At 39.4% G+C, this 12,782-nt stretch overlaps 1 protein-coding gene across 2 annotated transcripts in view; it reads left to right on the top strand.

Annotated features, from left to right (window-relative positions):
• Positions 1 to 12,782, top strand: part of LOC130907841 (plexin-A1-like) — a 599,840-nt gene that overhangs the window by 496,889 nt on the left and 90,169 nt on the right. For both annotated transcript variants that reach the window (XM_057823323.1, XM_057823332.1), the window contains exon 19: positions 8,067 to 8,210. In XM_057823323.1, the coding sequence (XP_057679306.1) occupies positions 8,067 to 8,210 (144 nt within the window). The remainder of the gene's footprint in view (positions 1 to 8,066; positions 8,211 to 12,782) is intronic.

The following is a 12,782-nucleotide window of genomic DNA, read 5'->3' as shown; positions in this document are numbered from 1 at the left end:
ACTTTTTTTGTTCAATTTTCACACTACTTTCTGTAGGCGGCAAAACTTTTGTCTTGCCAAAATTGACCTTTATGTCATCATTAAATGATAAATCTTTTTTCAGGGAAACAAATATATTTCGGTACATTCAACATCATTTGGGAGGGTCTTAGCTTTCATATGAGCCATTTCTGAAACCAATTGAATAATTAAAAGTAAAGATGTCCCGATCCCGATCGATCGGGACCGATCACGTCATTTTCAAAGTCATTTTCAAAGTATCGGAATCGGCAAAAAAATATCGGACATGCCTTTTTTTAAATATATATTAGGGCTGTCAAACGATTAGAATTTTTAATCGAGTTAATTGCAGCTTAAAAAATTAATTAATCGTAATTAATCGCAATTAATCGCAATTCAAACCAATCTATAAAGTATGCCATATTTTTCTGTAAATTATATATATATTCTTTAAAATAAATTGTTGGAATGGAAAGATAAGACAAAAGATGGATATATACATTCAACATACGGTACATAGGGACTGTAGTGGGCATTTCACTCTACTGTCATTTAAATCTGTTTATGCTGTCCTCACGCCGAAGCGTCAACTTTTTCCAAAGCTAGACAGCTAGTGAAGGACGCCTTAATAATCAGACTTCTTCCTTTTTCATCTGATTTATTAATAAAATGGCCTCAAACCATTGTCCTTTTTAGACCGTCGTAAAACTACAAAAAAAAAAAGTACACAAGCATTGCATTGGCAACAACGTTAGCTTAGCACGCTATAAGGTTCACTAAACATAAACAAAAAGCGTCTCATACAAAAAATATAACATTTCACTTACTAACATAATATGTACATTCTTTACAACAACCATACTTACGGACAAATCTTGTCCAAGGATCATATAAGCACAACATTACAACGTAGGCGTCAGCCCGAGATGTCGTGCAGCCATATTGAAATGGCAAGAAAACAATAAACCATGTCGCAAAGCGACCACAAGAGTTTGCTGTTAGACAGCACAAAAAGCCTTGCTGTAAAACTTACCAAAAGGCAGAATACTGTATGAACGGGACATGTGCGTTAATTGCGTCAAATATTTTAACGTGATTAATTAAAAAAAATAATTACCGCGCGTTAACGTGATAATTTTGACAGCCCTAATATACAATATCTATATCTATATATATATATATATATATATATATATATATATATATATATATATTTTTTTTTTTAATTTAAATCGTTTTCTAATTGTATTTAACGTTACAGACAAACTGTCTTACACTCATCGTAGTTTTGGCTTAAAGTAGGGCTATCAAATTGCGTTAACAGCGGTAATTATTTTTTTATTAATCATGTTAAATAATTAACGCATGCGCCGCACGACCCACTCACGCATTGTCGTGTTCAATCTATAAAGATGCGGTTTTACCTATAGATAGCGCTAAAAGGCAGCGTATAATGAGTAGAGAGAATTTTGACAGCCTTTGGAGCCAATTTTTATGTGGCTAAAGCCTTACAATACATCTCAGCAATTAAAAATAATGTGGGAGTTAATGTGAGGAAGAAAGGTAGTAGTTGATCATTTTCTTAACACCTTTGGTTTTTTCCCAACGCAGAGAAGATATATCAATTGGTGCCCCTATGCACAGTCATGGATGCACTTCCCATCATGCATTTGGGCAGAAGTTAAATGACTGCAGTATCATTTACTGAAAGCTCAACAAATACACTAGATGGCAATATTTAGTCACAATATACAAAGTCACATTTATCCTTTAAGAATTACAAGTCTTTCTATCCCTCTCACAGAAAGAATGTTAATAATGTAAATGCCATCTTGAGGATTTATTGTCATAATAAACAAATACAGTACTTATGTACTGTATGTTGAATGTATATATTCGTCCGAGTTTTATCCATTTTTTTCTTAATGCATTGCCAAAATGTATATGATCGGGAAAAATTATCGGGAATGATTGGGGGAGCAAAAAAAAAAGCAATCGGATCGGGAAATATCGGGATCAGCAGATACTCAAACTAAAACGATCGGGATCGGATCGGGAGCAAAAAAACATGATCGGAACAACCCTAATTAAAAGTCAGGTTATTATCAACTGTTTCTACAAAATGGCTAAGCGACAAGACTTTTGTCGGGGACTGTACTTCATTTTACAACAGAATGTTACTATGTGGGTACGTAACATAAAGTAACAACGTGTCAGGGTCTATAATCACGAATATCTCCCAACACAGTCGTTATGACAAAATTAGACTAATAGTGTGCATGCAAAAATGTCTATGCCAATACTAAACAATCTAATTACATAGGTAAGTAAGTGAGCCTACTGTGTTGGTGAGCAAATATTTTCATGATACGTTTCTTGTAACTTTAAATATTAGTAGCATTATCAACTTAGCACTGCTATTTTCTTCGTATAGCAGATAAAAATCATAAGCAGGACAGAGTAAAGACTGACTTATGCTTCTGCAGCAGACCGTTGTTTCCGGCACAGCGCGAAATCACCGTCATTCGTGCGCTACATTCAAAAATGGACCAAGCCGACGAGAGGATCATCGAAGAAGTTCGCAAGTACGACCACCTGTTCAATGTTTCGTCAAGGCAATATAAAGATAACCAAATGGCAAGCAATTCGTGGAAGGAGATTGCTGAAAATACGGGGCTGGAGGTCAGCGAATGCATTAAAAAATGGAAGAACCTCCGAGACTAGTATGTGCGTGAGACATTTCACACACTTAAATAATAATAATAATAACACATTTTATTTTTAGAGCACTTTTACCAATGCTCAAAGACGCTGAAACAAAAACAGCAAACGACGTGAACCGACAAAACAATAAAGAAAATAATTATAAGTTAAAAGCTAGTTTAAAAAGGTGAGTTTTTAACAGTTTTTTTGAATGTGGGAAGGTCTGAACAGGTACAGATGGGTTTAGGGAGTGAGTTCCAGAGGGAGGGGGCAGCAACGGAGAAAGCTCTGTCCCCCCAAATTCGGTGTGTTCTTTGTTGGCGCGGTGCGAGAATGTTTCCATTAGAAGAGCGGAGGTGGTGGGAGGGGGTGTGGGGACAGAAAAGGTCTGTGAGGTAGGTAGGGTCCAAGTTATTGAGTGCTTTGTAAGTGAGAAGGATGATTTTGAACTTTATTCTGTATGAAATAGGAAGCCAGTGCAGTTTGTGGAGGACGGGGGTAATGTGGTTGATACAGGGGGTCCGGGTGAGAAGGTGTGCAGCGGAGTTTTAGATATATTGTAGTTTATTGATGAGTTTGGATGGAGAACCGGAAAGAACAGTAATCAAGTCTGGAGGTGATGAAGGCATGGATGAGGGTTTCAGCAGCAGAGAAAGTGAGGGAGGAGCGAAGACGGGCTATGTTCTTGAGGTGGAAGATGGCAGTTCTGGTGATGTGGTTGACGTGCTGATCGAATCTTAGTTTATTGTCGAGAATGGTGCCTAGGTTGCGGGAATGTGTTGAGAGAGGCAGGGTGCAGTTGTTGATGGTGAGGGAAAATTGACAGTCTTTGATGTGAGCTGCAGGGTCGATGATGATTATGTCCGATTTGTTACTGTTGAGTTGAATATAGTTTGCTTGCATCCAGGATTTAATTTCACTGAGGCAGTTGTGAAGTGTGGATTCGGTGCTGTGCGAGATTTGTTTTGTGGAGATGTAAATTTGGATGTCGTCAGCGTAACAGTGAAATTGGAGTCCATATTTACGGATGATCTGGCCAACGGGGAGGATGTAAAGAATGAAGAGGAGGGGACCAAGAACTGAACCTTGGGGGACACCTTGTGGTAGGGGAACAGGAGGGGATGTGCAGTGATTGATGGTGATGAATTGTTGTCAGTCGGTGAGGTAGGAGCGGAACCAGGAAAGTGCAGTACCGGTGATGTGTACAGATTCTAATCGGGAGAGCAGGATGGTATGGTTGATTGTATCAAAAGCAGCAGTCAGGTCCAGGAGGATGAGGATGGTGAGTTGTCCACAGTCGGAGGAGAGGAGAATATCGTTGGTTATTTTGAAAAGGTAAATCATCACTGATTGAGAGTGCCTTGGGACTTCAATGATAACATGTTTACCATCGAGGCTTCCAACATGGTTCAGGAAATTCCATAGCTGCCAGAAATCTGCTATGGCTTCCCACCGGCTGGTTGTAGGAGACGGCAAAGAAATCGGACAAAACGCTGGACAACGCAGCTTGCTGACTTCTATCCGATGCTAGAATTCCTAATGTGACTGCCAGTCTCTGTGCAGCATCAACATTCGGACAGGCCACCTCCGCAACCGTCTTCTGCGTCGCCTGCTCCTCAACATTTGTATGATCAACATTTGTTGTTCAATTTTGATTAAATGTAGATCCACATTCAAGCGTACCATCTCCATTGGCATTGTTGTCTAACCGGAAGAAAACTAGAGGAAGTCGACAAGAGTCCCCAAAAACCGTACAAACGCCACACCCCTCTAGTGGCTTGGCGGTGAATTACAGAGCAACGTGTTCCCTTGCCACTGAACTATCGAGTGCTCATTAACGCCATAGGGTCTACATCGTCGCTACGCCGTCACCACAACGCAGAAGCATAACTCAGCCTTAACAAAATAACTCCTAAATGATACGCAAAGGGCAAAAGAAAAATAACTACAGTGCAGGGGGCTGCATTAGTCGAGTTATTATAGTTAATTTAGATCCACTAGAATAATTTTTATGTGTCATTAAAACGTCACATGGACATCTGATGTGCTCATTTTTGAAAGGGAAAAGTGCCATAATGATACGTCTGAAATTATTCAATCATTAAATAAACTGCAAGCAATAATGAATTACTCAAGATTAGAAATATTACAATGACAATTTTCTTCACACATTTTTAAATAGGAAAAATGTGCATTCTGTAAAATTAGGTATAACTATTTTTTAGTCTAACGTGTGTGCATGTGCGTGTTTTCTTAAAATGGAGCGGAGGATGTTTACGAGGTTGTGGAGTGAGTTATGCACTCCCACAGAGACAATGGGATTAGAAAGCGGAGTGTGTCTTTGTGTCCCACTGCTAAAGCAACAGGAGACACAGAAGCCATCACCTCTCACTTACTTCTCTGGAGTCTTACATATTATTTCTTTTCTTCTCTTTTTTTCCACACGACTCACTTAGTTTTTTTTCTGAAGTTACTTGCCAAGATATTTTTGCAATTATTCTCCTCCTGCTTTTCAGTTTATTTCATCCAACCCCATTTCGCACTCACCATCACCGAAAATTTAACGGTCGCTTTACACTTATGATGGAACCATTGAAATGTAGGTAATTATAGGCTCCCCTAAGAGGTTGAATTGTGCACACAATATGTGAATGGCTGTGTTTTTAAGTGCTCTGTGTGTGGTCAGATAGTTTGAATGCTGTTCATACAGTGGTACGAAAAAGTATCTGGAACTTTTGGATTTTTTCACATTTCTGCGTAAAATCACCCACAAATGTGATCTGATCTTTGTCAAAATCACACAGATGTAAAAACAGTGTCTGCTTTAACTAAAACCACCCAAACATTTTACAGCTTTTCATATTTTAATGAGGGTAGCATGCAAACAATGACAGAAGGTGGAAAAATAAGTCAGTGAACCCTGTGCCTAAGGAGACATAAAGAGCAATTGAACCCAATTTTTACCAAACAATTTAAGTCAGGTGTGTGCCCAATCACTGATGAGTGGTTTAAAGCTGCCCTGCCGAACTATAAAACACATACCTGGTAAGAAATGTCTTGATGAGAAGCATTGTCTGATGTGCATCATGGCTCAGTCAATAGAGCTGTCTAAAGACCTGCGATCAAGGATTGTTGATTTGTATAAAGCTGAGAAAGGATTAATAAAAAACCTCTAAAAGTCTGGATGATCATCAATTGACAGTCAGAGAAGTTGTCTACAAATGGAGAGAGTTTGGCACTGTTGCTTCTCTCCCAAGGAGTGGCCGTCCACCAAAGAGGACGCCAAGAGTTCAGCGCAGAATACTCAGAGAGGTAAAAAAGAACCCTAGTCTGCTAAAGACTTAAAGAAATCACTGGCAGTCCAATATCTCTGTGCACACATCAACTATGTGAACACATGGTGTTCATTGGAGGACTCCACAGAGGAAGCAACTGCTGTCTAAAAAAACATTGCTGCTCATTTAATGTTCACAAAAAGGCACTTGGACATTCCACAGAAGCTTTGGCAAAATATTTTGTGGACTGATGAAACCAAAGTTGAATTGTTTGGGAGCAACACAAACGTCATGTGTGGAGGATAAAATGGAACAGCTCACCAACATCAACACCTCATCCCCACTGTGAAGCATGGTTGACGGAGCATCATGATTTCCGGCTGTTTTGCTGCTTCGGGGCCTGGACAACTTGAAATCATTGATGGAAGAATGAATTCAAGAGTTCATCAGGATTTTTTTGCAGAAAAATCTGAGGCCGTCTGTCGGACAGTTGAAGCTAAAAAGAGGATGGATGCTGCAACAAGACAATGATCCAAAACACAAAAAATCTACTTCAGAATGGTTTCAGAATAACAAAATACACATTGTGGAGTGGCCAAGTCAGAGTTCAGACTTGAACCCCATTGAGATGCTGTGGCATGACCTAAAGACAGAAATTCATGCCAGACATCTCAGGAATCTGACTGAAATACAGCAGTTTTATAGAGAAGAATGGGCCAAGATTATAACTTATTATTATTTATTATTAGTCCATAATTTCTGGACTATAAGGCCCACCAAATTTGACACGAAAACAGCAAGTGTTCATAGATAAGCCGCACTGGACTATAAGCCACAGCTATCCTCGCTGTATTATGGGATATTTACCCCAAAAGATATTAATCGTTAACACTTTATTTGACAGTGGCATCATAGGACTGCCATGAGAACAAATGAACCACCATGAAGCTTTGAACAACTTGGCTGCAAGACTTCATTGCTTCAAGAAGTTTCATTTGGCCATCACTGCTCCTTTGCGGGGAGAGAGTCAACCTCAGCTGCTACCTGCTGTTGGCGTCCAACATGCCTCCTAGCATGCATTGCAACGCTACAGATGTAAAAAAAAAAAAAAACCAATCAAAATTCATGTCCAGCGCTAATTATTTCCTCAGTTATTGTTCCACTTGTTTCATTAATTGCTAGTTATTGGATTTAGTAATATTTTATTTGACAGTGGCGTCATAAGACTGTCATAAGACAGTCATAATTATGACATGACATTGTCATGAGCAGTAATGAATGCTTATAACAGATGTTTTTGGTGTCATCCAGCAAACTATCTCACTTCTGAATGGATGTAAAAGATCTGAGCTGGACATAAAGAGAGTTACTGACATAATTTGCTGGATGACACTGAATGACATCTGTCATAAGGATTCAATAAAGTCCATGATAGTGTCATGTCATACAGTAATTATGACGGTCTTATGACAGTCTTATGCTGTGAAATAAAGTGTTACCTATTAACCTAAATAAATCAACATATAAACCGCACTGGACTATAAGCCGCAGGATTCAAAATGAGGGGAAAAAGTAGCGGCTTATAGTCCGAAAATTACGGTAGGCCTGATTGATGTGCCAGACTGATCTGTAGCTACAGGAAGCGTCTGGTTGAAGTCATTGCGGCCAAAGGGGGGTGGGGCACAAAATATTAAATGTGACGGTTCACTTATTTTTTCCCCCTTCTGTCATTGTTTGCACACTATCCTCATTAAAATATGAAAACCTATAAATGTTTGGGTGGTTTTAGCTAAAGTAGACAGTTTTTTTTCATCTGTGTGATTTTGACAAAGATGAGATCACATTTGATGGTTATTTTATGCGGAAATATGAGAAATTCCAAAAGGTTCAGATACTTGTTCATGCCACTGTATGACTGCAATTGGCAAACAGTCTACGGTTTAATGTACTTGGCCACTTAGTCAGCTGAGATATATTCCAGCGCACCCATGATTCTACCGAGGATAAGCAATATAACAAAACGAACGCATGGCTGTTGTAAATGAAAGTTGACTTTTTCCCCCCGTCTTTTTCTTTACCTCGGTTTAGGGTCGTAACCTGATCCCAGCAGCCCCAGGCAATAGTCGTCTGAATTACACGGTGTTCATCGGTGAAACTCCATGCGTCCTCACTCTGTCTGAGAGCCAATTGCTGTGCGAGTGGCCCAACCTCACAGGACAACACAAAGTCACGGTTAGTGCAACTTTCTGGGCCCCAGTCTGGAAATTTTTCAATTATACAGTATTTATACTTTGTTATTTGTCAAAAACACAGAATGTATGACAAAGATGTTCTATGTCATAGTCTTATTGTCTTATTTTAGTCCTATTTTTGTCTCTTGAGAGATTCAAATATTTATTTATTTTTCTGTGATTGAGACCTCATGATTAACTTTATATGGTGTACAAACTCGAGTTTAGCATCTCCTATGCAAAATCTCTACACTGCACTGACATTTGATCCTTTGTGTCTTCCATTGTTTGATAGTAGTTTCTCTTTGTAACACCTGCTGAGGTTTGGTATGTTTAAACTGACCTCAGTCATGTTTATGCATTAAGAAATATTCCCATCTGACAATCCAGGCACGTAATGTCACTCTAACCTTGCTGTTAAATTATGGGAATAAACCCTTGTGGCTTTCCACAACAATTTCTTCTGACAGATCCAGGTTACGCTTCACTGAGCTAGCACACCAAGGTGGCTGCTAAATATGTAATTCTTAATTAACATGTTTAACTTTTCAGGCTCTTCCTGGCCTGTAACTCAGCATCAGGTTGTGGAAAACTTATATTTTCTTAAGGCAGAGGAACTTTTTACTTGAAAAAAAGAGGAAACGTGCTCCAGATCAGGAATGGGAATCGAAATCCAATTCCGAACCGGTTCCTAGTGTTTCGAGGCCTAGACATCACAATGAAAAAGCCTTAACGATCCCTTTAACGATTTCTAAAGACGTGTATTACATCGCGACGTGTCTTGTTGTCCAGACACATCAAACTAGCATGGCGCCAAGAACCACTCGCTCCAAAGTTTGGCTACACTTCACCAGGAAAGAGGGTGAAAATGAAAGGTTACGATGGTTTAGCACGAGCATTGCAGCCGTAAACATAACAATGACAGCACGTAGGTTCAAACGCTCGAAAGTGTGCCTTCACTTCACGAGGAAAAATTAGAATGAATCGACTTGCAGTCATTGCAAGGTGGAGATAACTGCATCGGGAGGGAATACGACTGCACTGTCCTCACAGAGACGCTAAGGCTCAGTCAGTATAATTAGCTGACTTTATTCAACCATCATTTGAAGAGTGAAACTAAAAATAGAAATGAAACAAATCAATTTCGTCCCCAATAACAAACAGGTTTGCATCAACGTAAATCAGCGATGATTAGCTGCTAAAACAGTAATAACAAAATGTTAGCATGCGTTCGCTAGCATTAGCACATCGTTCAAACCACTACACAACTGGATTTAAGTGTCCGATCGCGAGTGGAAACACACAACAACTACACAAAAGATGATACATACAGGAGATGCCTCTGTAGCTATTTTACAAACATTAACAAAAGACGTAGGCTCGTAGCAGTGTTTCCCTCTCTCACAAACTCGCTCACTCGCTTGGATGCGGCACTTCTTCTTCGCGTGTAAGCGCGCTCTTCTTCACGTCAGCGCGTTCTTCTTCGCGTGAGGAAGCGCAAGGGCGCCCCCACTTAAGCGTGAAAGTACCATAAAAACTAAAAAGCATGCATTTCAACATAATGGTAAATAATACACTTTAACCCAGGGGCCCCAAACTACGGCCCGCGGACCAATTACGGCCCGCCTCCACATTTGGTCCGGCCCCCTGAACAATACCAGAGAACATTTTTATCTTTTATTTTTTTTCTCAATGGTGTTATTTATTTCCTGGCCTTTCTGTGAAGAACTCAGAGAGGGTTGTTTGGTTATTATCTTTATAATTAATAGTGGTTTTATTATTATTATTATTATTATATTATATTATATTATATTATTATTTTTATTTTATTTACTTTTGTTCCGTGAATAATCCAGAAAGGGTTATTTGATTGTGGCTTTCTGAAAAACAGGCACTCCTGCAATCGTCACACTTTTTCTGTTACAAACTGACCCCAGCCCCTCATCAGAGAAGGGAAAAGTTATGTGGCCCTCACAGGAAAAAGTTTGGGGACCCCTGCTTTAACACATATTGCCAAAGGCAGAACAACGACCTACAGTGCCCTCCATAATTACTGGCACCCCTGAAAAAGATGTGTTTTTTATCTTCTAATATATATATTTTTTTAATTCAAATAATATAGGACCTTAATGGAAAAAAAGAGAAAAATCCAACCTTCAATACAAGTGATCACTGACCTACCCCCATACTTCACAGTGGGTATGAGGTGCTTTTCAGCATGTGTATCTTTCGTGGCACGCCAGACCCACTTAGAATGTTTGTTGCCAAAAAGCTCAATCTTGGTCGCTGAAAAGCACCTCATACCCACTGTGAAGTATGGGGGTGGGTCAGTGATGCTGTGGGGCTGTTTCGCTTCCAAAGGCCCTGGGAACTTTGTTAGGGTGCATGGCATCATGAATGCTTTGAAATACCAGGACATTTTAAATCAAAATCTGTTGCCCTCTGCCCGAAAGCTGAAGATGGGTCGTCACTGGGTCTTTCAGCAAGACAATGACCCTAAAGATATGGCCAAATCTACACAGAAATGGTTCACCAGACACAAAATCAAGCTCCTCCCACGGACATCTCAGTCCCCAGACCTTGTTTTGTTGGCAAAAGGGGGTTGTACAAAGTATTAACACCAGTGGTGCCGATAATTTTGACACACATTATTTGATGTCAAATAATTTTTTCTTTATGTGGGATTTTTTCCCCACTGAATGAATGCACTTGTATTGAAGGTTGGATTTTTCTCTTTTTTTCCATTAAGGTCCCATATTATTTGAATAAAAAAATTATTAGAAGCTAAAAAACACATCTTTTTCAGGGGTGCCAATATTTATGGAGGGCACTGTATATGCCAATAAATACCAATATTTTTTATTTCTATTAGAAAAATGTTTCAGTAAAATGTTACACATTCTTGTGTATTTGCCACTTATTGCCACAGTTAACATTGAGGCTTTGGGCCACTTTTGACCTCGTTGTGAGTTTGTAAGGTTGTGACTTCTGATTAAACAAACTCGATGCCAATCAAACCTTTTGTTCTCCTTTTTCCCCAAATTAGAATCGATAAGAGAATCGACAAAGAATCGAATCGTTAAGCAATATCGATAATGGAATCGGAATCATAAAAATCCTATCAATTCCCATCCCTACTCCAGACCTTTTAATTTGTTACAGCTGAAGTGTGTGACTTGACTAGTTCCATTGAATGAAGTGTTACATGTTTGCAGGTTTAAAACAAACAAACAACAAAACATTTATTTCTGTTCGGTGAAGCATACATACATCACAACATCAACTAAGCATGCATTAGAATTTCTTTGCGGCTGGTGCTGCCAGTTATTTAAGTCTCTCGGTGCAGTCTGTTTTTCCAATATTTGAATTAGTTTTAGTCAGTGTTATATACAAGAGGGAATAAAATGAGCATAAGCCAGCATAAGATGTTTTTTTCCCTATCAAATTGATCTGACACATAGCTTTGCTTTGTACCCTATTTCTAACCTACTTGTCATGTAAACAGACTCCATTTTTGCAAGCTCTTTCTTCCATTTTGTCTCCAGTCGTTCTTTTTCGATTTTTTGTCGCACAAACAGTACCTAATTGTACCTCACAGTATCTTATTTTTTACTTTATTAACATGTCTCGTTCTGTCCTCACTAAGCATGAAGTTGTTCAGCTTGACAGACAGCAAACAAAACAATTGTGTTTTTTGAAACTTTTTAATTCCTTCACTTTTGATAATTTGTAAAGCCGTAACACACATATGTACAGTTGTGGTCAAAAGTTTACATACACTTGTGAAGAACATAATGTCATGACTTTATTATGGGTTAACAGAAAAAGTGATCAAATCTGCTGGGTCAAAAATATACATACATGGATCTGAAAAAGCGAATCATTGACTTGAACAAGTCGGGAAAGTCACTTGGAGCCATTTCAAAGCAGCTGCAGGTCCCAAGAGCAAAAGTGCAAACAATTGTTTGTAAGTATAAAGTGCATGGCACTGTTTTGTCACTTCCACGATCAGGAAGAAAACGCAAGCTATCACCTGCTGCTGAGAGAAAATTGGTCAGGAGGGTGAAGATTCAACCGAGAATCACCAAAAAGTAGATCTGCCAAGAATTAGAAGCTGCTGGAACACAGGTGTCAGTGTCCACAGTCAAGCGTGTTTTGCATCTCCATGGACTGAGAGGCTGCCGTGCAAGAAGGAAGCCCTTGCTCCAAAAGCGGCACATTAAGGCTCGACTGAAGTTTGCTGCTGATCACATGGACAAAGATAAGACCTTCTGGAGGAAAGTTCTGTGGTCAGACGAAACAAAAATCGAGCTGTTTGGCCACAATGCCCAGCAATATGTTTGGAGGAGAAAAGGTGAGGCCTTTAACCCCAAGTACACCATGCCTACCTCCAAGCACGGTGGTGGTAGTATTATGCTGTGGGGCTGTTTTGCTGCCAATGGAACCGGTGCTTTACAGAGAGTAAATGTGATAATGAAGAAGGAGGATTACCTTCAAATTCTTCAAGATAACCTAACATCATCAGCCCGAAGATTGGGTCTTGGGCGCAGTTGGGTGTTCCAACAGGACAATG

This window comes from Corythoichthys intestinalis, chromosome 2, assembly GCF_030265065.1.
Source record: "Corythoichthys intestinalis isolate RoL2023-P3 chromosome 2, ASM3026506v1, whole genome shotgun sequence".
Lineage (NCBI taxonomy): Eukaryota > Metazoa > Chordata > Actinopteri > Syngnathiformes > Syngnathidae > Corythoichthys > Corythoichthys intestinalis.
This window is presented reverse-complemented; position numbering and strand designations above follow the sequence as displayed.